This window comes from Ranitomeya variabilis, chromosome 4, assembly GCF_051348905.1.
Source record: "Ranitomeya variabilis isolate aRanVar5 chromosome 4, aRanVar5.hap1, whole genome shotgun sequence".
NCBI lineage: Eukaryota > Metazoa > Chordata > Amphibia > Anura > Dendrobatidae > Ranitomeya > Ranitomeya variabilis.
In genome coordinates this window covers 635326495-635353723 of record NC_135235.1, presented here as the reverse complement: position 1 = coordinate 635353723, position 27229 = coordinate 635326495, and the positions used below count along the sequence as shown (strand labels likewise).

The 27229-nt window shown below is 44.9% G+C and overlaps 1 protein-coding gene across 2 annotated transcripts in view; it reads right to left on the bottom strand.

Moving 5' to 3' along the window:
* Positions 1 to 27229, bottom strand: part of LOC143767238 (uncharacterized) — a 388340-nt gene that overhangs the window by 24171 nt on the left and 336940 nt on the right. Inside the window, exons 2-6 of one of the 2 annotated variants that reach the window (XM_077255426.1) lie at positions 15586 to 15735; positions 15277 to 15456; positions 15070 to 15193; positions 14922 to 14986; positions 10363 to 10450 (exon numbers count right to left, since the gene is read on the bottom strand). In XM_077255426.1, coding sequence (XP_077111541.1) covers positions 10363 to 10450; positions 14922 to 14986; positions 15070 to 15193; positions 15277 to 15456; positions 15586 to 15663 — 535 coding nt within the window. In that variant the 5' untranslated portion in view covers positions 15664 to 15735. The remainder of the gene's footprint in view (positions 1 to 10362; positions 10451 to 14921; positions 14987 to 15069; positions 15194 to 15276; positions 15457 to 15585; positions 15736 to 27229) is intronic. The other variant, XM_077255425.1, reaches the window with a different exon arrangement.

Below are 27229 nucleotides of genomic sequence, written 5' to 3'. Positions count from 1 at the left end.
GCCGATTTATTGCTGGTTTTTCGGATGTCGTTAAACCACTGACTGATTTGACCAGACAAGGCGCTGATGTTGCTAATTGGTCCCCTCATGCTGTAGAGGCCTTTCAGGAGCTTAAGCGCCGTTTTGCCTCTGCCCCTGTGTTGCGTCAGCCTGATGTGAATCTGCCTTTTCAGGTTGAGGTTGACGCTTCGGAGATCGGAGCTGGGGCAGTGTTGTCGCAGAAAGGTTCCGACTGCTCCGTCATTAGGCCTTGTGCCTTCTTTTCTCGCAAATTTTCGCCCGCAGAGCGGAATTATGATGTTGGGAATCGGGAGCTTTTGGCCATGAAGTGGGCGTTTGAGGAGTGGCGCCATTGGCTCGAGGGGGCTAGGCATCAGGTGGTGGTATTGACTGACCACAAAAATTTGATTTATCTTGAGACTGCCAGACGCCTGAATCCTAGACAGGCGCGCTGGTCTTTATTTTTTTCTCGCTTTAATTTTGTGGTGTCATACCTACTGGGTTCTAAGAATGTTAAGGCAGATGCCCTTTCTAGGAGTTTTGACCCGGACTCTCCTGGTAATTCTGAACCCACAGGTATCCTTAGGGAGGGAGTAATTTTGTCGGCCGTTTCTCCTGATCTGCGGCGGTCCTTGCAAGAGTTTCAGGCGGATAGACCGGATCGTTGTCCGCCTGATAGACTGTTTGTTCCGGATGATTGGACCAGCAGAGTCATCTCTGAGGTACATTCTTCTGCATTGGCAGGTCATCCCGGAATTTTTGGTACCAGGGATTTGGTGGCAAGATCCTTCTGGTGGCCTTCCCTGTCACGAGATGTGCGAGTCTTTGTGCAGTCATGTGACGTTTGTGCTCGGGCCAAGTCTTGTAGTTCTCGGGCTAGCGGACTGCTGTTGCCCTTGCCTATTCCTAAGAGGCCTTGGACACACATCTCGATGGATTTTATTTCAGATCTGCCTGTTTCCCAGAAGATGTCTGTCATCTGGGTGGTCTGTGACCGTTTCTCTAAAATGGTCCATTTGGTTCCTCTGCCCAAGTTGCCTTCTTCTTCTGAGTTGGTTCCTCTGTTTTTTCAGAATGTTGTCCGATTGCACGGTATTCCTGAGAATATTGTTTCTGACAGAGGTACCCAATTTGTGTCTAGATTTTGGCGGGCATTCTGTGCTAGGATGGGCATAGATTTGTCTTTTTCATCTGCTTTTCACCCTCAGACTAATGGCCAGACCGAGCGGACTAATCAGACCCTTGAGACATATCTGAGGTGTTTTGTCTCTGCTGACCAGGATGATTGGGTTGCTTTTTTGCCATTGGCAGAGTTCGCCCTCAATAATCGGGCCAGCTCTTCCACCTTGGTGTCCCCGTTTTTCTGTAATTCGGGGTTTCACCCTCGATTTTCCTCCGGTCAGGTGGAATCCTCGGATTGTCCTGGAGTGGATGCGGTGGTGGAGAGATTGCATCACATCTGGGGGCAGGTTATGGACAATTTGAAGTTGTCCCAGGAGAAGACTCAGCGTTTTGCCAACTGTCATCGTCGTGTTGGTTCTCGGCTTTGTGTTGGAGATTTAGTGTGGTTGTCTTCTCGTTTTGTCCCTATGAGGGTCTCTTCTCCTAAGTTTAAACCTCGGTTCATCGGCCCTTATAGAATATTGGAGATTCTTAATCCGGTTTCTTTCCGTTTGGACCTCCCTGCGTCCTTTTCCATTCATAACGTTTTTCATCGGTCGTTATTGCGCAGGTATGAGGTACCTGTTGTACCTTCAGTTGAGCCTCCTGCTCCGGTGTTGGTTGAGGGTGAGTTGGAGTACGTTGTGGAGAAAATTTTGGACTCTCGTGTTTCCAGACGGAAACTCCAGTATCTGGTCAACTGGAAGGGTTACGGCCAGGAGGATAATTCTTGGGTCAATGCATCTGATGTTCATGCTTCTGATCTTGTTCGTGCCTTCCATAGGGCTCATCCTGGTCGCCCTGGTGGATCTGGTGAGGGTTCGGTGCCCCCTCCTTGAGGGGGGGGTACTGTTGTGAATTTGGATTCTGGGCTCCCCCGGTGGCCGCTTGTGGAATTGGACTTGTCATCCTCTTTCCTGTTTCACCTGGTTCCATCAGTAGTGGGTGTCGCTATTTAAGCTCATTTCTCTGGTGGTTTCTTGCCGGTCAACAATGTTATCTGATGCCTCTCAGTGCTTGTTCCTGCTTCTAGACTACTACTAGATAAGTTGGACTTTTGTCCATGTTTTGTTCTGCCTATTTGTTCCAGTTCACAGCTGAAGTTTTGTTACTGTGTCTGGAAAGCTCTCGTTGATCAGGGATTGCTACTCTGGCGTTATGAGTTAATGCCAGAGTTTAAGGTAATCTCTGGATGGTGTTTTGTTAGTGTTTTTCTGCTGACCATGAAAGTATACTATCTGTCTTCTGCTATCTAGTAAGCGGACCTCAAATTTGCTAAGACTATTTTCCTGCTGCGTTTGTTGTTTCATCTGAACTCACCGTCATTATATGTGGGGGGCTACTGTCTTCTTTGGAATATTTCTCTAGAGGTGAGCCAGGTCTTATATTTCCCTCTGCTAGCTATTTAGGTCTTAGGCCAGAGCTGGGCATCTAGCGATAAATAGGAAATGCTACCTGGCTATTTCTAGTTGCGCGGCAGGCTTAGTTCATGGTCAGTATAGTTCCATCTTCCGAGAGCTTGTCCCTCTATAGGCTTGCTATGATCTCTGCCTGCAGAGATCATGACACTTAACATTCTTAGAACCCGGAAGATACGAGACCACAAAATCAAAATGGGAGAAAAACAGGGACCATCGAGCCGGTCTAGGATTCAGCCGCTTGGCAGACTCGAGGTAAATCAGATTCTTATGATCGGTCAAGACCACAACACGGTGCTTGGCCCCCTCAAGCCAATGTCGCCACTCCTCAAATGCCCACTTCATAGCCAACAACTCCCGATTGCCGACATCATAATTGCATTCCGCAGGCGAAAACTTTCGGGAAAAGAAGGCACACGGTTTCATCAATTAACCATCAGAATTCCTCTGAGACAATAAGGCCCCTGCCCCAATCTCAGAAGCGTCAACCTCAACCTGAAAAGGAAGAGAAACATCTGGCTGACGCAACACAGGGGCAGAAGTAAATCGGCGTTTAAGCTCCTGAAAGGCAGAAACAGCCGCAGAGGACCAATTCGTCACATCAGCGCCTTTCTTCGTCAAATCGGTCAGGGGTTTAACCACACTGGAGAAGTTGGCAATGAAACAGCGATAAAAATTAGCAAAGCCCAAAAATTTCTGAAGGCTCTTCACAGATGTGGGTTGAATCCAATCATGAATGGCCTGAACCTTAACAGGATACATTTCTATAGACGAGGGAGAAAAAATGAATCCCAAAAAAGAAACCTTCTGAACTCCAAAGAGGCACTTAGACCCCTTCACAAACAAAGCATTAGCACAAAGGCTCTGAAATACCATCTTGACCTGTTTCACATGAGACTCCCAATCATCGGAAAAAATCAAAATATCATCTAAATATACAATCATGAATTTATCAAGATAATTCCGGAAGATATCATGCATGAAGGACTGAAACACAGATGGAGCATTAGAGAGCCCGAAAGGCATCACAAGGTATTCAAAATGGCCTTCGGGCGTATTAAACGCAGTTTTCCATTCGTCACCCTGTTTAATACGAACAAGATTATACGCCCCTCAAAGGTCAATCTTAGTAAACCAACTAGCCCCCTTAATCCTAGCAAACAAATCAGAAAGCAAAGGCAAAGGGTATTGAAATTTGACCGTGATCTTATTCAAGAGGCGATAATCAATACAGGGTCTCAAGGAGCCATCCTTCTTGGCAACAAAAAAAAAACCCGCTCCCAATGGTGAAGAAGATGGCCGAATATGCCCTTTCTCCAAGGACTCCTTAACATAACTCCGCATGGCGGTATGTTCTGGCACAGACAGGTTGAAAAGTCGGCCCTTAGGGAACTTACAGCCTGGAATCAAGTCACTAGCACAATCACAGTCCCTATGCGGAGAAAGGGAACTGGACTTGGGCTCATCAAATACATCCTGGAAATCTGACAAAAACTCAGGAATTCAGAAGAGGGGGAAGAGGAAATTGACATCAAAGGAATGTCATTGTGAACCCCCTGACAACCCCAACTAGTCACAGACATAGATTTCCAATCCAGCACCGGATTATGTACCTGTAACCATGGAAAACCCAGCACAATAACATCATGCAAATTATGCAACACCAGAAAACGACAATCTTCCTGATGTGCTGGCGCCATGCACATGGTCAGCTGTGTCCAAAACTGAGGTTTATTTTTAGCCAAAGGTGTAGCATCAATGCTCCTTAAAGGAATAGGGTTCTGCAGAGGCTGCAAGGGGAAACCACAACGCTTGGCAAATTCTAAGTCCATCAAGTTCAAAGCGGCGCCTGAATCCACAAACGCCATGACAGAAAATGCGACAATGAGCAGATCAAGGTCACAGATAACAGAAATTTAGGCTGTACAGTACTGATGGTAACAGAACTAGCGACTCTCTTTGTACGCTTAAGGCAATCAGAAATAACGAGCAGAATCGCCACAGTAAAAACACAACCTATTCTGACGTCTGAATCCTTGTCGTTCAGCTCTAGACAAAATCCTATCACACTGCATAGGCTCAGGACTCCACTCAGAGGACAACGCCATCGTGTGCACAACTCTGCGCTCGCGCAAGCGCCGATCAATCTGAATGGCCAGAGACATAGAATCACTCAGACCAGCAGGCGTGGGGAACCCCACCATAACGTCCTTAACGGATTCAGAAAGACCCTTTCTGAAAATTGCCGCCAAAGCATCCTCATTCCATTTAGTGAGCACAGACCATTTTCTACATTTCTGGCAGTATAATTCTGCCGCTTCCTGACCCTGACACAGGGTCAACAAGGTTTTTTCTGCATGATCCACTGAATTAGGTTCATCATACAATAACCCTAGCGCCTGAAAAAAGGTGTCTACATTAAGCAAGGCCGGATTCCCAGATTCCAGGGAAAATGCCCAATCCTGAGGATCACCACGCAGCAGAGAGATGACAATTTTAACTTGCTGAATGGGATCACCAGAGGAACGGGGTTTCAGAGCAAAAAACAGTTTGCAGTTATTTTTAAAGCTCAAAAACTTGGACCTGTCCCCAAAAAACAAATCAGGAGTTGGAATTCTAGGCTCTAAAACCGGAGTCTGGACAATATAATAAAAAATACCCTGTACTCTTGCAGCAAGTTGGTCCACACGAGAAGCCAAACCCTGAACATCCATGCCAGCGCCAAACTCCTGAACCAACCAGAGATTAAGAGGGAAGAGAAGACAAAGTAGACAACAGAAAAAAAAATGGCTCAGCACTTTTCTTCCCTTCTTTTGAGATGCATTTAACTCATTGTGGGCCAGTTGTACTGTTATGATTTGGTGGCCTAGGATCCGCATGAGACGTGCTCTGGAGGAGGTGGTACCTGTACTGACCGCAAACCCTGAACTTAACACAACAACTAGAAGTAGCCGTGGGATGTACCTAACACGGCCTAGACACCTCGACACAGCCGGAGGACTAGATACCCCTAAAGATAGAAACGGGAAAACTATCTTGCCTCAGAGAAAATCCCCAAAGGATAGACAGCCCCCCACAAATATTGACTGTGAGCGGAGAGGGAAATAACATATGCAGACTGAAACCAGGATTTAGCAAAGGAGGCCACTTTAGCTAAATAGAAAGGACAGGACAGAGTACTGTGCGGTCAGTATTAAAATACTAGAAAATATCCACCACAGAGAATACAAAAATCTCCACACCTAACTAAAGGTATAGAGGGTAAATCTGCCTCTCCAGAGCTTCCAGCTTGGCTAAATAAATCCTTACACAGACAAAGCTGGACAAGAAAAAACATAGAAATGCACTGAACTATAAAGTCCACAGCATGTGGACTGCAAAAACAAAGCCAGGACTTATCTTTGATGATTTGGACAGAATAGCTGGAGAAACCAGGCAGAGATGTGAATCCTCCAAGAAACAATGGACAACCGGCACTGACCAGAGAATCAAGTGAGACCAAACAGCCCATCAAGGCTTGCACTCAGCGGACGCACCTGATGACATGCTTAACCAAAGACAGCACCACCACCCACAACCACCGGAGGGAGCCCAAGAGCAGAACCCACAACAGTGAACTTTGCCATTGCCATGGTTTTTTAAAAAGCATTTTCTAATAAATTTTCGGATTCAAAGAAGCTGGAATACATCTCCTTTTTCTCAAGAAGGGACAATGATGTGAGATGTCTTCAGCACCTGGCGCCTGAGATCAACGAGAACTGTGTCAGTTTTCTTAGGTGCCGGAACGTGCAATACTGATGTGGCACACGGTTGCCACACATACACAGATATCTCCGGGACTGTTTTTCCAGTACCGGTAATATCAAGACATGTGAAAGAGCCTTAATTCTTAGCCTGTAAAGCAATTTTGCTCCACTGTACGGCTGATACATCTCCCACAATCGGCAGATGGAAAGCTCTGGTTAATACTACCATTTCAAAAGAGAAAATTACCTTTTAGAATAGGGGATGTCCTGCTAAATTTCAAAATGTCTGGGGTCTTTGGTTGCATACTGTCCTAACCCCAGATCCCCAAGTATCACAGTAGTTGAATTCTGTCCTTGTTTTATTCCTTTTTGTTAGGTGTTCTGTTTTTCCATCCCTCATCTCAGCCTGAAGTTGACCTGAAATTAGCACTCTTCTGGCACTTTGCTCAACGCTTAAGACACTGATAATCAGTGCGGATTGCTTGTCTAGCGCCAGAGTCCCTTATGTTTTTCTGCTCCGTGTATGTATTTTGCCCAGACTTTAACTACTTATTTGATCGCATATCCATGTTTTACTAACTCATTGATGTTTTTTTTCTTTTTTTTTTGCAAAATGTTAAAGAAAATTATTGTAAAAAGTAAATAAAGAGAACTACAGTAAATCAAGCAAAATAATTTACACTGTAATTGTTCAAATATGTAAATTTATCCAAAATCAACAGTGTGAACTTTTGATTTGTCCAGCACATCGTCTTCGAGGAATTTTACCGTTTCCTCCCTAGAAACCAGTTTAAACTCTGATGTTGGTCGGTTTTCTCCTATCAGCTGCTCGTATGATGTAATTCTACAACAGTTATATGCAGCTGAAGTCATTACTTTGACTTATCCTGTCCAAAACTTTAAAGGGAACTTGACAAAAGGTCATCTTTTCAACTTAAATTATTCCCCATTCTCAAAAATGAAATGAGAGGACATGCTAAGTACGAAGGTACATGTCCAAAAAGCCAGCAACTGCAAAATCCTGCTGTATTTTCCGCGGTCGTGCATGCCGAGGTACTCGGTAGCCAGGCAGGCAGTCTATCAGGGATGTCACAGTGGCGATTGCCCAGCACCGTGGCCCTGACCAAACAAGTGAAAGGGGAATATTTACAGGGGATAATAGTTTATGGCTTTGTCGTGACGCCAGCTGAGGTGTCTGGCCAGTGCTGCATTTGGTGTCCCTAGGGGACTGATGGTAATGCAGCAAGATGCATCCCTCCCATCAGCAGGAGCATGCCCCTGGGGTGATGATGGGGGTTGTAGTGAGCAGTGCAGCAGAAAGGAACAAGGAGAGGAAGAAATTCAGTCTTTACCTGTACTGGTGATGGATGCAGGTTGAATGCAGGGGTTCTGGTCACTAGATTCAGGCTCTGGCCAGTCTGGAAGCAGCTGGAGTCCACTCCACTAAGTGGGCAGAATAAGCCTTCCTTTTTATGACCGCCTGTTTGGAGATTCAACAGCTTATGAGCTGATCTGTACTCCCTGCTTGCCTGTTTTGTAGCAGCTACAACCAGCATACATTGCGAGCTCTATGCAAGCTGTCCTCTCAGTCCCAGCTCTGAGCCCTCTGTAATGTGATGCTTTTGGTGCTGCAGGGGTAGCCAGAGAACCTGCAGTCCCCTGGTCTCCAGATTCTGCTCTCAATGTTTGCAGTCCCTGGTAGCCTGGGACTCTGGTGTCCTCCTCTCGTCGCAATCTTAGGGTGAGCCTTCCATAGCTCCAATCCTGGAAAAAAAAAAACACGTGCTCCTTGTGCTTCTTCCCTTTCTCAAACTACTCTCTGTTCTCCCTCTTTTACTCCTCCCTCCCAGCCAGAAGAGACAGTCACCCTACAAACTAGGGGCTTGTGCTCCCCCTTCTGGTCAGGGTTGGGCTTGTGTGTGGATGCGTGGTTTGCCTAGTGTAGGGAGCTCCATTTACTTCCAGGCATGATACCACCACCATTAGGGAAGCGATACTATTGTGGCAGCTGGACCGCAGGGGCGCCACATACTGGTGTCACGTTTAGGGTTATCAAAAATAATAGTATACACATGTACAAAACAAACTTGTACAGTGAAATGACTGGATTTTTTTACATTAATTTACTTTTTTTAACAAAATTATTTTACACTTTCAAAAAAGAGATAACAAGAAATGCATTGGTACATGTCCAAACATCTAACAACTACAATAGAATTGGTATATATGTGTGTGTGTGCGCGTGCGTGCGTGCGATTTCACTAAAGAAAAAAGTGTCAGAAAAAAAAAAATGTGACACATGCACACCAACTTAATGCGGTTGATAGTCAAAGTTATAGGTCTGGATTTATGTCAATTATATTTAGTATTTTTTAAAATACAATTATCCCCCTTTCAGAAAAATGAATAAAAAAAAAAGACAGTACAGTCAGTCACTTGTGACAAACACATTTTCTCTGACTGACACCAAGTTCAGATTTTCTTCACATATTGTGCTGGCTTGCTATTTTCTAGTGCACAAAGAAATTAGGAAAAAATTGTGTAAATCAAATGAAGAAAAAAAAAATGCCAGCCCAGCAGCACTAAATCCAAGATCCATCTTACTGGCTTGGGCTCCGCTGCTGGCACGTATCTTCTGTCTCTCTCTACTGGGCAACTGAATCTCTGCATGATTCATAGAATACTACTCATTTTCTTCATTTGTGCAATTGTGCAACACACACTGAGGAAATTGTTTAAAGTTTTAGGGCTCTCTGAAGAAATTGTCTAAACTTTTAGAGCTTTCTCTTTTTATCACTGAGCTATGAACGTTGATGTCCTTTCACAATCCCAAATCAACCTAAAATGGGTGCAGCATTCCCTGCCTCAACTTAAATAAAGTCTCTGATATTCCATCCTGATTTGTTCCACTACATCATGTAATGTAATGTGTTTGCTGCAAGGCTTCATGGAAAAGCCCACGTGGCCACTCCTGAGCTCACGGGAGCCTTCAGCAACCATCTACAAAGTGAAAAATATCAATTTACACTAATCGAAATTGTTCGAATTTGCAGAGATCTGCGAAATATCTAAAAGTTTACATATATTCGATTCGCATCAAGTGACTTTGCTAATCTTTACTTCATTCTGGTCCAGTTAATGGATCAAGATATTGCATGCAAAAGAATTCAGTTCCTGCAGGGATCCACAATGGAAATCTCGAGCTGCACGTGGAGCCAAAAAAACACACAATTTGCAAACATGACTGTCACTATATCTGACATGGCCATCTACATCCAGAATTATCAAACCCCGTGCCTGCGCACTCTGGCATAAAACACTTTGAAAAGATGGAAAATTTTAACAAAGTGCGAAGTTGCATAAATTTTTTTGCAATTTTTTTCATTTTCACGCCAATCCCAGCAGCTCGTCCAAAGTGGGTGGAGTATGGACCGGGCCTGCCAGTGCCCACCAAATTCACCAACAGTTATGCCACTCCAGTAGCGTAACTTACGCCCACCAAACATGTACCTGCAGTCTGTCCCTGACGCAAGTACCATTTCTAGTGAATTCATTAAGCGGTGTCTGTAGGGAAAACAAAATAATCTTGTAGTTGTGATAGATTTTAATGGTTAACAAAAATAAAATAAATAAAGTTATAAAGCAAACTTTCAATACTACTCAGAGTGTATTCCTCAATCAAGCTTGCTGTGTAACATCATTTATTTTATTTTTGTTATCCATTAAAAGGTATCATAACTACAAGATTATCTTGTTTTAACCAAGGAGAGCAATCTTTTTTCAGCTGGCTAACATGGTACCAAACACTTTATGTATTTTCATTAAGTGGTGTGCATCATCGCCCACCATATGCCTTTGTTTGGACTGGTGTACACAGTGCTAGTTTAATGAATCAGACCCTAGATCTTTAACCGCAAAATCCGCATCAAAAGTTCCATGTGAACATAATCTGAAAAATATCAACACCCATAATTATTCTACAAGCCAGTGAGTGAGTAATATCTGTGACTTCTCGGCATTTAGTGGTCACTACTCACCTTTGCAGTTATCTGTAGGAATCTCCGTCTTGCACTGCTCACCCCTCACATATGTCTCTGTAGTATTAATATGGGGCAGATCTTCACCCTAAATGAAATATTGGAAAATGGATGGCAGATGGAGAAGTCATAACAAATTATGTAGAAAAAAAAAAAAAGATCCCCTAATGTCTATGATCAGCTTTATCTTGTCTTCTCCACCAAGTATAAAACATAAAATGAATGACCACATTATTAGAGACACGCATCTAGTAGCGTGTTGGGCCTACATTAGCCTTCAGAACAGTAGCAATTAATTGCATCACAGATTCCATTAGATGTTGAGATTGTTCCCCAGGAATACTGGTCCATGCCAACAGGAGAGTTACAGAGGGTTAGCCCTGCAGCTGGGCAGGTGAGAGGTACAGAGGGTCAGCCCTGCAGCTGAGCAGGGGAGAGTTACAGAGGGTCAGCCCTGCAGCTGGGCAGGGGAGAGTTACAGAGGGTCAGCCCTGCAGCTGGGCAGGGGAGAGTTACAGAGGGTCTACCCTGCAGCTGGGCAGAGGAGAGTTACCGAGGGTCAGCCCTGCTGCTGGGCAAGGGAGAGTGACAGGGTCAGTCCTGTTGCTGGGCAGGGGAAAGTGACAGAGGGTCAGTCCTGCTGCAGGGGAGGGTTACAAAGGGTCAGCCCGGCAGCTGAGCAGGAGAGAGTGACAGAGGGTCAGCCCTGCAGCTGGACAGGGAAGAGTTACAGGGGGTCAGCCCTGCAGCTGGGCAGTGGAGTCTTGGGAGATGTTTCTAGGGTGTTCACTGTATATACAATAGACTGCAGTTGTAGTCCCCGTTTCCTATGTGAGGCTCTGTAGAGTAAGGTTGTGGTAGCATCTACTGAAAATTGTTGTCACTTGAGGCGTGATATTAGGTGTGCAAGAAAATCTGGATATTTACTCTATATAGAGATCTCTGTGTGCTACTAGAGTCTAGTTGTAGATTGAAAGTTGAAGAAAGAAATGAAAGACTGAAAAGCAAGAAGGCCAGACCAGGGGTATGTGTACCAAGAAAGACTGTGGATAGCATGCCTCTAATCGGACCACTGAAAAGTGGCCAAGAAACTGGAGTACAGCTGACAGGACTTGGGACCAGATTAGAGATGCCATTAGAAAGTAGAAAAAGTAACTCTAGTGGTTCTGAGCTGGAGGTAAAGAAAGGTAGCCAAGCGTTTGTGGGGACCCCGAGATGACAAGAACAGAGGCTAAGTATAACCCTGACTTGGAGTTTACAAAAATCTAGATGACGAATCCAAGACAGATTGTACAGCGAAAGTGGTCTGCTTGGGAAAAGAGTCAAGGAAAGTGCTATCAGGAAAGACGCTGGGCTAGTAAAAACTAATGGATGTAACTGTTGGAAAATGTTTAAGTTACGTGACTGTTAGAAAGAGAACATTTTTTTAAAACAAGCCATGTAGTTGATTTTCTTTTTGTCTCTCTCATAAACATAATTCAGTAAAACACAGTTTATTTTCATAACGGATTGTAATCTTCCTTGTCTATAGGTTATATCTGGGGTTTCGGTGTCATCTTACAGTATTGAGCCTAAAAGGGAGACATCTACAGAAAATAATGCATCCAATATCACTGGATATTTCTCTTCCGATATCTTTCACTCCTCATTTAAGAATGCCATCAAACATCCATTACTTAAGAAACCATCCCTCGACCAAAACTGTGCGGCTAACTATAGACCTGTCTCTAATCTTCCCTTCATCTCTAAACTCCTGGAACATGTGGTTCACTCCCGTCTAATCCGCTATCTCTCAGATAACTCTCTTCTTGACCCTCTTCAATCCGTTTTCCACTCTTTACACTCTACTGAAACTGCCCTCACTAAAGTCTCTAATGATCTACTAACAGCTAAATCTAAGGGTCACTACTCAATGCTAATTCTCCTGGATCTCTCTGCAGCATTCGACATTGTGGATCACCAGCTCCTCCTCACTATGCTCCGCTCCATCGGCCTCCTACCTCACTGACAGCTCCTTCACTGTATCTTTTGCTGGCTCCACCTCGTCTCATCTTCCCCTTACTGTTGGGGTTCCTCAAGGAACAGTCCTGATGAAGAACCAGTTCTGAAACGCGCGTTGGTGGGTGCACTGCACCAGTGACTACCAACACCCAGATAATTAACTCCTTTCAGCCCTCAGGACTCTGTCTTATCCTTTTCCCCTGGACCTAACAGTCTTCCCTTTCACAGTCACTTCTTTGACATGGTCCATTGCGATCATTTCAATTAATCTTTTTAGATTTCTTGCACTATTTTGATCACAGCCATGTAATCCATTGTGATTAAACTAATATCCTGGATATATAAAAACTTCTTATATTTATCCTCTGTTAGGCATCGGGATTCTCCCACCGTACGGAATAGATCTCAGGCCTTATCTGCCTCTGCGGTATCCCATTCAGGTCCGGCTGCTCAGGATGCTGCACAGCATAGACATTATTCCCAGCGTCATGCTCAGGCTCCTGGTATGTGCTTGGTTACTGCTGGCTCTCCAGCCAAACCTATAATAATAACCAGTATTGCGCAGGTGCAGTCTTGTGCTCTGGAGCCTAAGTCCAAAAATCACCTTACTGACCTTGTTCGTGATGTCGCAGCCCCAGATTGGCCTGCGGGCCATGTCACGGCCGGCTGGGCATGAGTTTTTGGGGTGGAGCCTAATGTTTAAAAGGCTCTCAGAGGCGCAAGCCGAGGTACTAGTATCATTTGTGTGTGACTATGTGAGTGAAGACCCTACCACTCTGTCTGCAAGTGTCGTATGTCTTGTCTAGCTTTGGGACTGTACACATAGGTAGGCAGCTAGCATCAGTGGGGACAATTAGCCGTTTGGCTTAGCATCTGTTACCTACTTGTGTGCGGTTAGCACAGTAGAGTTTCAGAGCAAGCTCAACCCTAGTCAGGGTATTTTATTCAGAGCATCTGTTTTGTTTCTGTGTGCTAGTGACACAGCTCAGTTGCCGAGCATCGGTTTCGTTTTTGTGTGTGAATGACACAGCTCAGTTGCAGAGTATTGGCTCCTTTCTGTGGGCGAGTGACACAGCTCGGTTTCAGAGCATTGGTTTCCTTTCTGTGTGCGAGTGACACAGCTCAGTTGCAGAGCATTGGTTTTGTTTGTGTGTGCAAGTAAAACAGGTCAGTTTTAGAGCATCAGTTTTGTTTGTGTGCAAGTGACACAGCTTAGTAGCAGAGCATCTGTTTCGTTTCTGTGTGCGAGTTCAGGTCACGTGCTTGTCCTGTGATGTTTAACAGGGCATAGCACTTAGTTCTCTTTAGTACTATTCCTCTCTGTGGAGTAACAGAGCTTGGAATTCAGCTTCCAGTTGACACTGAGTGGAGTTTCACTCAGTGTGTACAAGCAATCGCTCGCTGTGTGTTCCGTCATTGTTCACGCTAGCAGCCGTTTAAGGGCTCTTTTCCATTTGCGAGAAACACGTCCGTGTCTCGCATGTGAAAACCAAGCTCTGGCGCCGGCACTCCAGAGCGGAGCGTGCGGCCGCACAGCAACACATGGAGCTGCACGCTCCGCTCCGGAGTGCGGGCGCCAGAGCTTGGTTTTCACATGCAAGACACTGACGAGTTTCTTGCAAATGGAAAAGAGCCCTTCCATCTCTACATGGTGGACTTTGGGTTGCGATTGCACTTTATCATATTTTTTTAGTGAAATCCACCAACCCTAACATCCTCTTTCTCCATTTGCACTTGCACCTTTTTGATTATGATTTTGTACATGTTTTTTTGCATATTTTCTCTATCACAAATTAAACGACGACTGATTACATATTACTTTTTAGTTGACACTTTGCCACTCATATGTTTTTTATTATTATTATTACCCAGTACAATCCTTCTGTGGTCCTCTTAGCTACTAATTATGCTATAAATAATTTTGCTGCTGTAAGTGGTACATGGTTTATATGGTCCTTTTTAGATAATAGCTGCTGCTATACTCCCATATAACTTTTTAGCATATTTTACCTGGAGTGGTGGTCTTGAATTTAAATATTTTAAGATTTATTAAATTCACTACTTGTACAAATCATGTGTTACTACTCGTGCAGGTGCCTCTTTTGTTTGTAGTGCTATATATATATCATTACAGTTATTAATAAAGGTATTTTAAGCTTAATATTTTTTATTGTCCTATTAAAAGGAGAGCGTTGGCAATTTTTTAATTTACTTGTGCTGGGACAGTGTTGGAAGTACCGTAATTGAGATTGCTAAATCTTCCAATTCCACATCATTGCATCTAAAAACTGCATAGGGTTGGCAATATGTGAATTTGCTGTGACATTTTTCAAAGTAATTCAGATAGCACAATCTCACCATTCTGAAAACTAATCAAACCAATTTATGCTGCACTCCACGGTCATGTGTCTTATAAGTTTCAGATGAGTGTGACAGTGTCTCTAATAAATTATCCGTTCAGTGTATAATACTGGTGGATAAAACAATACTGAACACAAGACCTTCACAACCTTCTACACATCATAGGGGAGATCTCATGACACCTTCTCTCCATCTACCTGATGATCCTGAGGAAGAAGAGGACGAGGACTTCTGTCTGGTGTTGTCTTCTTACTGGATAGAACTGGAGGAAACACATACAGCGACTGAATTCATTCTTTACATACAGATAATTATAGGCCGTGTGTATTTAGTCCTGTCTATTACCTGGTGATGTGAGGGGCTGGGGAACCTCCATCATGACGTCCTTGTACAGATCTTTGTGTCCTTCTAAATACTCCCACTCCTCCATGGAGAAATAGACGGTGACATCCTGAGACCTTATAGGAACCTGACACATATAATGATACCATCATCCACCTGATCCCTCCATAGCGTTACTGTATAATGTCCCAGCATTCCCAGCAGTGTCACCTCTCCAGTCAGCAGCTCAATCATCTTGTAGGTGAGTTCTAGGATCTTCTGGTCATTGATGTCCTCATGTATCAGGGGGTGAGGTGGAGGCCCCGTGATTGGGCTCAGGGGTCTTCCCCATCCCTCAGACACAGGGTCCTGGCAGCGCTCACTAGAGGTCTTCTTCACTACTGTGTAATCCTGGTTATGGAGAGACACATTAATAAATCTCACTACAGACATTCCCAGAGTCCTCACCTCTCCAGTTCTGTCCATCTGTTATTCCCATAGATAAGAATGATGTAATGTGACGTCATCAGAATCTCTCACCTCTCCAGTAAGCCGGAAGAGGATCTTTAGGGTGAGGTGTAATATCCTCTCCGCCATCTTGTCCCTGTCCCTATCCATCCTTGTAGGGTCACTCAGGAGAATTCTCTTATATAGAAGATCTCCACTGAGAGGATCCGATATTGTAGGGACCTGAATGGGGAGAAGATGACGATGTAACATCATAAAGATCCCATGTAAGAAACCTCCGGAGCTGTTACCGGCGTCACATGATCACTACATCCAGTCATGGCCCCGTCCTGCCCCCGATATACAGTAACACACAGTCCCATTATAGTCACATGCAGAGATTTATCACAGAATATTTCCAAAGACACAGAACAAATCTAAAAAGAAAATCTAAATTATCTGAATCTTTACTAAATATTTCATAAAAACAAGACAAAATTTTAAACTGCCGGTAACATCCACAGATATCAGGACGGCAGTAACAGATAATGATAGAACATTAATATCTCCCAATAGTGACAACATGCAGCGGGTGACGACCATAATGGAGACTGTACAGTAACAGAGCAGCGAGCGAAGTCAGGAGGGAAGTGACCCAATGTAATCCAATACAGAGAGAGACCTGGATATAGTGACACAGACAGGAACACATTCCGTCTCCTGGAAAGTGGCCGCAGCGCTGATGGGGATAATGTCCCCTGTGCCCAGTAATGGGGAATCTCCAGCACCAACCTCCACCTGCAGAGCCGCACACCACATATATGGCTGTGGCACGAGGCTGAAGTTGGTTTCTTATTCGGAGCTGAAGTTGGTTTCTTATTCGTTCAGTTTCTTATTCGGCAATTTTTTCTTTTCTGTTTTTTATAGGTTTAACAACAAAAAATAATCATCACAATAATAAAACACAATGCAGTGAGGAGCCCTGATGTGAATACGCTTAAAAACGGCTACAAAAACAATAAAACTGGCACAAAAATGGGCATCAAAGTGGGCACCAAAGAGCGCTGAAGAAAGGGTTAAATGCCTTTGGGCCACTGATCTCACACTGCAGACATATAGAACAAGGCGCCCCACATCCAAACCAGTTATTTCCAGTCTGGCCCAAATTGGTTCTGGGCACCAGAACTGGCATCAAAGTGGGCAAACAGCCCATTTTCACAGATTTGAATAAGTAACTGATGTTTTTAAGGGGTTAAATGCCTTTGGGCCAATGATCTGACACTTAAAATACACAGAAAGTGATGCCCTGAATCAAACCCAGGTCCCTTCAGCCTGGCCCAAATGGGTTCTGGGCACCAGAACTGGCATCAAAGTGGGCAAACAGCCCATTTTCACAGATTTGAATAAGTAACTGATGTTTTTAAGGGGGATAAATGCCTTTGGGCCACTAATACGACACTTAAAATACACAGACAGTGATGCCCTTCATCAAACCCAGGTCTCTCCAGCCTGGCCCAAATGGGTTCTGGGCCCCAGAACTGGCATCAAAGTGGGCAAACAGCCCATTTTCACAGATTTGAATAAGTAACTGATGTTTTTAACGGGTTAAATGCCTTTGGGCCAATGATCTGACACTTAAAATACACAGAAAGCGATGCCCTGCATCAAACCCAGGTCCCTTCAGCCTGGCCCAAATAGGTTCTGGGCACCAGAACTGGCATCAAAGTGGGCAAACAGCCCATTTTCACAGATTTGAATACGTAACTGATGTTTTTAAGGGGTTAAATGCCTTTGGGCCACTAATACGACACTTAAAATACACAGACAGTGATGCCCTGCATCAAACCCAGGTCTCTCCAGCCTGGCCCAAATGGGTTCTGGGCACCAGAACTGGCATCAAAGTGGGCAAACAGCCCATTTTCACAGATTTGAATAAGTAACTGATGTTTTTAAGGGGTTAAATGCCTTTGGGCCACTAATACGACACTTAAAATACACAGACAGTGATGCCCTGCATCAAACCCAGGTCTCTCCAGCCTGGCCCAAATGGGTTCTGGGCACCAGAACTGGCATCAAAGTGGGCAAACAGCCCATTTTCACAGATTTGAATAAGTAACTGATGTTTTTAAGGGGTTAAATGCCTTTGGGCCAATGATCTGACACTTAAAATACACAGAAAGTGATGCCCTGAATCAAACCCAGGTCCCTTCAGCCTGGCCCAAATGGGTTCTGGGCACCAGAACTGGCATCAAAGTGGGCAAACAGCCCATTTTCACAGATTTGAATAAGTAACTGATGTTTTTAAGGGGTTAAATGCCTTTGGGCCACTAATACGACACTTGAAATACACAGACAGTGATGCCCTGCATCAAACCCAGGTCTCTCCAGCCTGGCCCAAATGAGTTCTGGGCACCAGAACTGGCATCAAAGTGGGCAAACAGCCCATTTTCACAGATTTGAATAAGTAACTGATGTTTTTAAGTGGGATAAATGCCTTTGGGCCACTAATACGACACTTAAAATACACAGACAGTGATGCCCTGCATCAAACCCAGGTCTCTCCAGCCTGGCCCAAATGAGTTCTGGGCACCAGAACTGGCATCAAAGTGGGCAAACAGCCCATTTTCACAGATTTGAATAAGTAACTGATGTTTTTAAGGGGGATAAATGCCTTTGGGCCACTAATACGACACTTAAAATACACAGACAGTGATGCCCTGCATCAAACCCAGGTCTCTCCAGCCTGGCCCAAATGGGTTCTGGGCCCCAGAACTGGCATCAAAGTGGGCAAACAGCCCATTTTCACAGATTTGAATAAGTAACTGATGTTTTTAAGGGGTTAAATGCCTTTGGGCCAATGATCTGACACTTAAAATACACAGAAAGCGATGCCCTGCATCAAACCCAGGTCCCTTCAGCCTGGCCCAAATAGGTTCTGGGCACCAGAACTGGCATCAAAGTGGGCAAACAGCCCATTTTCACAGATTTGAATACGTAACTGATGTTTTTAAGGGGTTAAATGCCTTTGGGCCACTAATACGACACTTAAAATACACAGACAGTGATGCCCTGCATCAAACCCAGGTCTCTCCGGCCTGGCCCAAATGGGTTCTGGGCACCAGAACTGGCATCAAAGTGGGCAAACAGCCCATTTTCACAGATTTGAATAAGTAACTGATGTTTTTAAGGGGTTAAATGCCTTTGGGCCACTAATACGACACTTAAAATACACAGACAGTGATGCCCTGCATCAAACCCAGGTCTCTCCAGCCTGGCCCAAATGGGTTCTGGGCACCAGAACTGGCATCAAAGTGGGCAAACAGCCCATTTTCACAGATTTGAATAAGTAACTGATGTTTTTAAGGGGTTAAATGCCTTTGGGCCACTAATACGACACTTAAAATACACAGACAGTGATGCCCTGCATCAAACCCAGGTCTCTCCAGCCTGGCCCAAATGGGTTCTGGGCACCAGAACTGGCATCAAAGTGGGCAAACAGCCCATTTTCACAGATTTGAATAAGTAACTGATGTTTTTAAGGGGTTAAATGCCTTTGGGCCAATGATCTGACACTTAAAATACACAGAAAGTGATGCCCTGAATCAAACCCAGGTCCCTTCAGCCTGGCCCAAATGGGTTCTGGGCACCAGAACTGGCATCAAAGTGGGCAAACAGCCCATTTTCACAGATTTGAATAAGTAACTGATGTTTTTAAGGGGTTAAATGCCTTTGGGCCAAGGATCTGACACTTAAAATACACAGAAAGTGATGCCCTGAATCAAACCCAGGTCCCTTCAGCCTGGCCCAAATGGGTTCTGGGCACCAGAACTGGCATCAAAGTGGGCAAACAGCCCATTTTCACAGATTTGAATAAGTAACTGATGTTTTTAAGGGGTTAAATGCCTTTGGGCCACTAATACGACACTTGAAATACACAGACAGTGATGCCCTGCATCAAACCCAGGTCTCTCCAGCCTGGCCCAAATGAGTTCTGGGCACCAGAACTGGCATCAAAGTGGGCAAACAGCCCATTTTCACAGATTTGAATAAGTAACTGATGTTTTTAAGGGGGATAAATGCCTTTGGGCCACTAATACGACACTTAAAATACACAGACAGTGATGCCCTGCATCAAACCCAGGTCTCTCCAGCCTGGCCCAAATGAGTTCTGGGCACCAGAACTGGCATCAAAGTGGGCAAACAGCCCATTTTCACAGATTTGAATAAGTAACTGATGTTTTTAAGGGGGATAAATGCCTTTGGGCCACTAATACGACACTTAAAATACACAGACAGTGATGCCCTTCATCAAACCCAGGTCTCTCCAGCCTGGCCCAAATGGGTTCTGGGCCCCAGAACTGGCATCAAAGTGGGCAAACAGCCCATTTTCACAGATTTGAATAAGTAACTGATGTTTTTAACGGGTTAAATGCCTTTGGGCCAATGATCTGACACTTAAAATACACAGAAAGCGAAGCCCTGCATCAAACCCAGGTCCCTTCAGCCTGGCCCAAATAGGTTCTGGGCACCAGAACTGGCATCAAAGTGGGCAAACAGCCCATTTTCACAGATTTGAATACGTAACTGATGTTTTTAAGGGGTTAAATGCCTTTGGGCCACTAATACAACACTTAAAATACACAGACAGTGATGCCCTGCATCAAACCCAGGTCTCTCCAGCCTGGCCCAAATGGGTTCTGGGCACCAGAACTGGCATCAAAGTGGGCAAACAGCCCATTTTCACAGATTTGAATAAGTAACTGATGTTTTTAAGGGGTTAAATGCCTTTGGGCCACTAATACGACACTTAAAATACACAGACAGTGATGCCCTGCATCAAACCCAGGTCTCTCCAGCCTGGCCCAAATGGGTTCTGGGCACCAGAACTGGCATCAAAGTGGGCAAACAGCCCATTTTCACAGATTTGAATAAGTAACTGATGTTTTTAAGGGGTTAAATGCCTTTGGGCCAATGATCTGACACTTAAAATACACAGAAAGTGATGCCCTGAATCAAACCCAGGTCCCTTCAGCCTGGCCCAAATGGGTTCTGGGCACCAGAACTGGCATCAAAGTGGGCAAACAGCCCATTTTCACAGATTTGAATAAGTAACTGATGTTTTTAAGGGGTTAAATGCCTTTGGGCCACTAATACGACACTTGAAATACACAGACAGTGATGCCCTGCATCAAACCCAGGTCTCTCCAGCCTGGCCCAAATGAGTTCTGGGCACCAGAACTGGCATCAAAGTGGGCAAACAGCCCATTTTCACAGATTTGAATAAGTAACTGATGTTTTTAAGTGGGATAAATGCCTTTGGGCCACTAATACGACACTTAAAATACACAGACAGTGATGCCCTGCATCAAACCCAGGTCTCTCCAGCCTGGCCCAAATGAGTTCTGGGCACCAGAACTGGCATCAAAGTGGGCAACCAGCCCATTTTCACAGATTTGAATAAGTAACTGATGTTTTTAAGGGGGATAAATGCCTTTGGGCCACTAATACGACACTTAAAATACACAGACAGTGATGCCCTGCATCAAACCCAGGTCTCTCCAGCCTGGCCCAAATGGGTTCTGGGCCCCAGAACTGGCATCAAAGTGGGCAAACAGCCCATTTTCACAGATTTGAATAAGTAACTGATGTTTTTAAGGGGTTAAATGCCTTTGGGCCAATGATCTGACACTTAAAATACACAGAAAGCGATGCCCTGCATCAAACCCAGGTCCCTTCAGCCTGGCCCAAATAGGTTCTGGGCACCAGAACTGGCATCAAAGTGGGCAAACAGCCCATTTTCACAGATTTGAATACGTAACTGATGTTGTTAAGGGGTTAAATGCCTTTGGGCCACTAATACGACACTTAAAATACACAGACAGTGATGCCCTGCATCAAACCCAGGTCTCTCCGGCCTGGCCCAAATGGGTTCTGGGCACCAGAACTGGCATCAAAGTGGGCAAACAGCCCATTTTCACAGATTTGAATAAGTAACTGATGTTTTTAAGGGGTTAAATGCCTTTGGGCCACTAATACGACACTTAAAATACACAGACAGTGATGCCCTGCATCAAACCCAGGTCTCTCCAGCCTGGCCCAAATGGGTTCTGGGCACCAGAACTGGCATCAAAGTGGGCAAACAGCCCATTTTCACAGATTTGAATAAGTAACTGATGTTTTTAAGGGGTTAAATGCCTTTGGGCCAATGATCTGACACTTAAAATACACAGAAAGTGATGCCCTGAATCAAACCCAGGTCCCTTCAGCCTGGCCCAAATGGGTTCTGGGCACCAGAACTGGCATCAAAGTGGGCAAACAGCCCATTTTCACAGATTTGAATAAGTAACTGATGTTTTTAAGGGGGATAAATGCCTTTGGGCCACTAATACGACACTTAAAATACACAGACAGTGATGCCCTGCATCAAACCCAGGTCTCTCCAGCCTGGCCCAAATGAGTTCTGGGCACCAGAACTGGCATCAAAGTGGGCAAACAGCCCATTTTCACAGATTTGAATAAGTAACTGATGTTTTTAAGGGGGATAAATGCCTTTGGGCCACTAATACGACACTTAAAATACACAGACAGTGATGCCCTGCATCAAACCCAGGTCTCTCCAGCCTGGCCCAAATGGGTTCTGGGCCCCAGAACTGGCATCAAAGTGGGCAAACAGCCCATTTTCACAGATTTGAATACGTAACTGATGTTTTTAAGGGGTTAAATGCCTTTGGGCCACTAATACGACACTTAAAATACACAGACAGTGATGCCCTGCATCAAACCCAGGTCTCTCCAGCCTGGCCCAAATGGGTTCTGGGCACCAGAACTGGCATCAAAGTGGGCAAACAGCCCATTTTCACAGATTTGAATAAGTAACTGATGTTTTTAAGGGGTTAAATGCCTTTGGGCCACTAATACGACACTTGAAATACACAGACAGTGATGCCCTGCATCAAACCCAGGTCTCTCCAGCCTGGCCCAAATGAGTTCTGGGCACCAGAACTGGCATCAAAGTGGGCAAACAGCCCATTTTCACAGATTTGAATAAGTAACTGATGTTTTTAAGGGGGATAAATGCCTTTGGGCCACTAATACGACACTTAAAATACACAGACAGTGATGCCCTGCATCAAACCCAGGTCTCTCCAGCCTGGCCCAAATGAGTTCTGGGCACCAGAACTGGCATCAAAGTGGGCAAACAGCCCATTTTCACAGATTTGAATAAGTAACTGATGTTTTTAAGGGGGATAAATGCCTTTGGGCCACTAATACGACACTTAAAATACACAGACAGTGATGCCCTTCATCAAACCCAGGTCTCTCCAGCCTGGCCCAAATGGGTTCTGGGCCCCAGAACTGGCATCAAAGTGGGCAAACAGCCCATTTTCACAGATTTGAATAAGTAACTGATGTTTTTAAGGGGTTAAATGCCTTTGGGCCAATGATCTGACACTTAAAATACACAGAAAGCGATGCCCTGCATCAAACCCAGGTCCCTTCAGCCTGGCCCAAATAGGTTCTGGGCACCAGAACTGGCATCAAAGTGGGCAAACAGCCCATTTTCACAGATTTGAATACGTAACTGATGTTTTTAAGGGGTTAAATGCCTTTGGGCCACTAATACGACACTTAAAATACACAGACAGTGATGCCCTGCATCAAACCCAGGTCTCTCCAGCCTGGCCCAAATGGGTTCTGGGCACCAGAACTGGCATCAAAGTGGGCAAACAGCCCATTTTCACAGATTTGAATAAGTAACTGATGTTTTTAAGGGGTTAAATGCCTTTGGGCCACTAATACGACACTTAAAATACACAGACAGTGATGCCCTGCATCAAACCCAGGTCTCTCCAGCCTGGCCCAAATGGGTTCTGGGCACCAGAACTGGCATCAAAGTGGGCAAACAGCCCATTTTCACAGATTTGAATAAGTAACTGATGTTTTTAAGGGGTTAAATGCCTTTGGGCCAATGATCTGACACATAAAATACACAGAAAGTGATGCCCTGAATCAAACCCAGGTCCCTTCAGCCTGGCCCAAATGGGTTCTGGGCACCAGAACTGGCATCAAAGTGGGCAAACAGCCCATTTTCACAGATTTGAATAAGTAACTGATGTTTTTAAGGGGTTAAATGCCTTTGGGCCACTAATACGACACTTGAAATACACAGACAGTGATGCCCTGCATCAAACCCAGGTCTCTCCAGCCTGGCCCAAATGAGTTCTGGGCACCAGAACTGGCATCAAAGTGGGCAAACAGCCCATTTTCACAGATTTGAATAAGTAACTGATGTTTTTAAGGGGGATAAATGCCTTTGGGCCACTAATACGACACTTAAAATACACAGACAGTGATGCTCTGCATCAAACCCAGGTCTCTCCAGCCTGGCCCAAATGAGTTCTGGGCACCAGAACTGGCATCAAAGTGGGCAAACAGCCCATTTTCACAGATTTGAATAAGTAACTGATGTTTTTAAGGGGGATAAATGCCTTTGGGCCAATGATCTGACACTTAAAATACACAGAAAGCGATGCCCTGCATCAAACCCAGGTCCCTTCAGCCTGGCCCAAATAGGTTCTGGGCACCAGAACTGGCATCAAAGTGGGCAAACAGCCCATTTTCACAGATTTGAATACGTAACTGATGTTTTTAAGGGGTTAAATGCCTTTGGGCCACTAATACGACACTTAAAATACACAGACAGTGATGCCCTGCATCAAACCCAGGTCTCTCCAGCCTGGCCCAAATGGGTTCTGGGCACCAGAACTGGCATCAAAGTGGGCAAACAGCCCATTTTCACAGATTTGAATAAGTAACTGATGTTTTTAAGGGGTTAAATGCCTTTGGGCCACTAATACGACACTTAAAATACACAGACAGTGATGCCCTGCATCAAACCCAGGTCTCTCCAGCCTGGCCCAAATGGGTTCTGGGCACCAGAACTGGCATCAAAGTGGGCAAACAGCCCATTTTCACAGATTTGAATAAGTAACTGATGTTTTTAAGGGGTTAAATGCCTTTGGGCCAATGATCTGACACTTAAAATACACAGAAAGTGATGCCCTGAATCAAACCCAGGTCCCTTCAGCCTGGCCCAAATGGGTTCTGGGCACCAGAACTGGCATCAAAGTGGGCAAACAGCCCATTTTCACAGATTTGAATAAGTAACTGATGTTTTTAAGGGGGATAAATGCCTTTGGGCCACTAATACGACACTTAAAATACACAGACATTGATGCCCTGCATCAAACCCAGGTCTCTCCAGCCTGGCCCAAATGAGTTCTGGGCACCAGAACTGGCATCAAAGTGGGCAAACAGCCCATTTTCACAGATTTGAATAAGTAACTGATGTTTTTAAGGGGGATAAATGCCTTTGGGCCACTAATACGACACTTAAAATACACAGACAGTGATGCCCTGCATCAAACCCAGGTCTCTCCAGCCTGGCCCAAATGGGTTCTGGGCCCCAGAACTGGCATCAAAGTGGGCAAACAGCCCATTTTCACAGATTTGAATAAGTAACTGATGTTTTTAAGGGGTTAAATGCCTTTGGGCCAATGATCTGACACTTAAAATACACAGAAAGCGATGCCCTGCATCAAACCCAGGTCCCTTCAGCCTGGCCCAAATAGGTTCTGGGCACCAGAACTGGCATCAAAGTGGGCAAACAGCCCATTTTCACAGATTTGAATACGTAACTGATGTTTTTAAGGGGTTAAATGCCTTTGGGTCACTAATACGACACTTAAAATACACAGACAGTGATGCCCTTTATCAAACCCAGGTCTCTCCAGCCTGGCCCAAATGGGTTCTGGGCACCAGAACTGGCATCAAAGTGGGCAAACAGCCCATTTTCACAGATTTGAATAAGTAACTGATGTTTTTAAGGGGTTAAATGCCTTTGGGCCACTAATACGACACTTAAAATACACAGACAGTGATGCCCTGCATCAAACCCAGGTCTCTCCAGCCTGGCCCAAATGGGTTCTGGGCACCAGAACTGGCATCAAAGTGGGCAAACAGCCCATTTTCACAGATTTGAATAAGTAACTGATGTTTTTAAGGGGTTAAATGCCTTTGGGCCAATGATCTGACACTTAAATACACAGAAAGTGATGCCCTGAATCAAACCCAGGTCCCTTCAGCCTGGCCCAAATGGGTTCTGGGCACCAGAACTGGCATCAAAGTGGGCAAACAGCCCATTTTCACAGATTTGAATAAGTAACTGATGTTTTTAAGGGGTTAAATGCCTTTGGGCCACTAATACGACACTTGAAATACACAGACAGTGATGCCCTGCATCAAACCCAGGTCTCTCCAGCCTGGCCCAAATGAGTTCTGGGCACCAGAACTGGCATCAAAGTGGGCAAACAGCCCATTTTCACAGATTTGAATAAGTAACTGATGTTTTTAAGGGGGATAAATGCCTTTGGGCCACTAATACGACACTTAAAATACACAGACAGTGATGCCCTACATCAAACCCAGGTCTCTCCAGCCTGGCCCAAATGAGTTCTGGGCACCAGAACTGGCATCAAAGTGGGCAAACAGCCCATTTTCACAGATTTGAATAAGTAACTGATGTTTTTAAGGGGGATAAATGCCTTTGGGCCAATGATCTGACACTTAAAATACACAGAAAGCGATGCCCTGCATCAAACCCAGGTCCCTTCAGCCTGGCCCAAATAGGTTCTGGGCACCAGAACTGGCATCAAAGTGGGCAAACAGCCCATTTTCACAGATTTGAATACGTAACTGATGTTTTTAAGGGGTTAAATGCCTTTGGGCCACTAATACGACACTTAAAATACACAGACAGTGATGCCCTGCATCAAACCCAGGTCTCTCCAGCCTGGCCCAAATGGGTTCTGGGCACCAGAACTGGCATCAAAGTGGGCAAACAGCCCATTTTCACAGATTTGAATAAGTAACTGATGTTTTTAAGGGGTTAAATGCCTTTGGGCCACTAATACGACACTTAAAATACACAGACAGTGATGCCCTGCATCAAACCCAGGTCTCTCCAGCCTGGCCCAAATGGGTTCTGGGCACCAGAACTGGCATCAAAGTGGGCAAACAGCCCATTTTCACAGATTTGAATAAGTAACTGATGTTTTTAAGGGGTTAAATGCCTTTGGGCCAATGATCTGACACTTAAAATACACAGAAAGTGATGCCCTGAATCAAACCCAGGTCCCTTCAGCCTGGCCCAAATGGGTTCTGGGCACCAGAACTGGCATCAAAGTGGGCAAACAGCCCATTTTCACAGATTTGAATAAGTAACTGATGTTTTTAAGGGGGATAAATGCCTTTGGGCCACTAATACGACACTTAAAATACACAGACATTGATGCCCTGCATCAAACCCAGGTCTCTCCAGCCTGGCCCAAATGAGTTCTGGGCACCAGAACTGGCATCAAAGTGGGCAAACAGCCCATTTTCACAGATTTGAATAAGTAACTGATGTTTTTAAGGGGGATAAATGCCTTTGGGCCACTAATACGACACTTAAAATACACAGACAGTGATGCCCTGCATCAAACCCAGGTCTCTCCAGCCTGGCCCAAATGGGTTCTGGGCCCCAGAACTGGCATCAAAGTGGGCAAACAGCCCATTTTCACAGATTTGAATAAGTAACTGATGTTTTTAAGGGGTTAAATGCCTTTGGGCCAATGATCTGACACTTAAAATACACAGAAAGCGATGCCCTGCATCAAACCCAGGTCCCTTCAGCCTG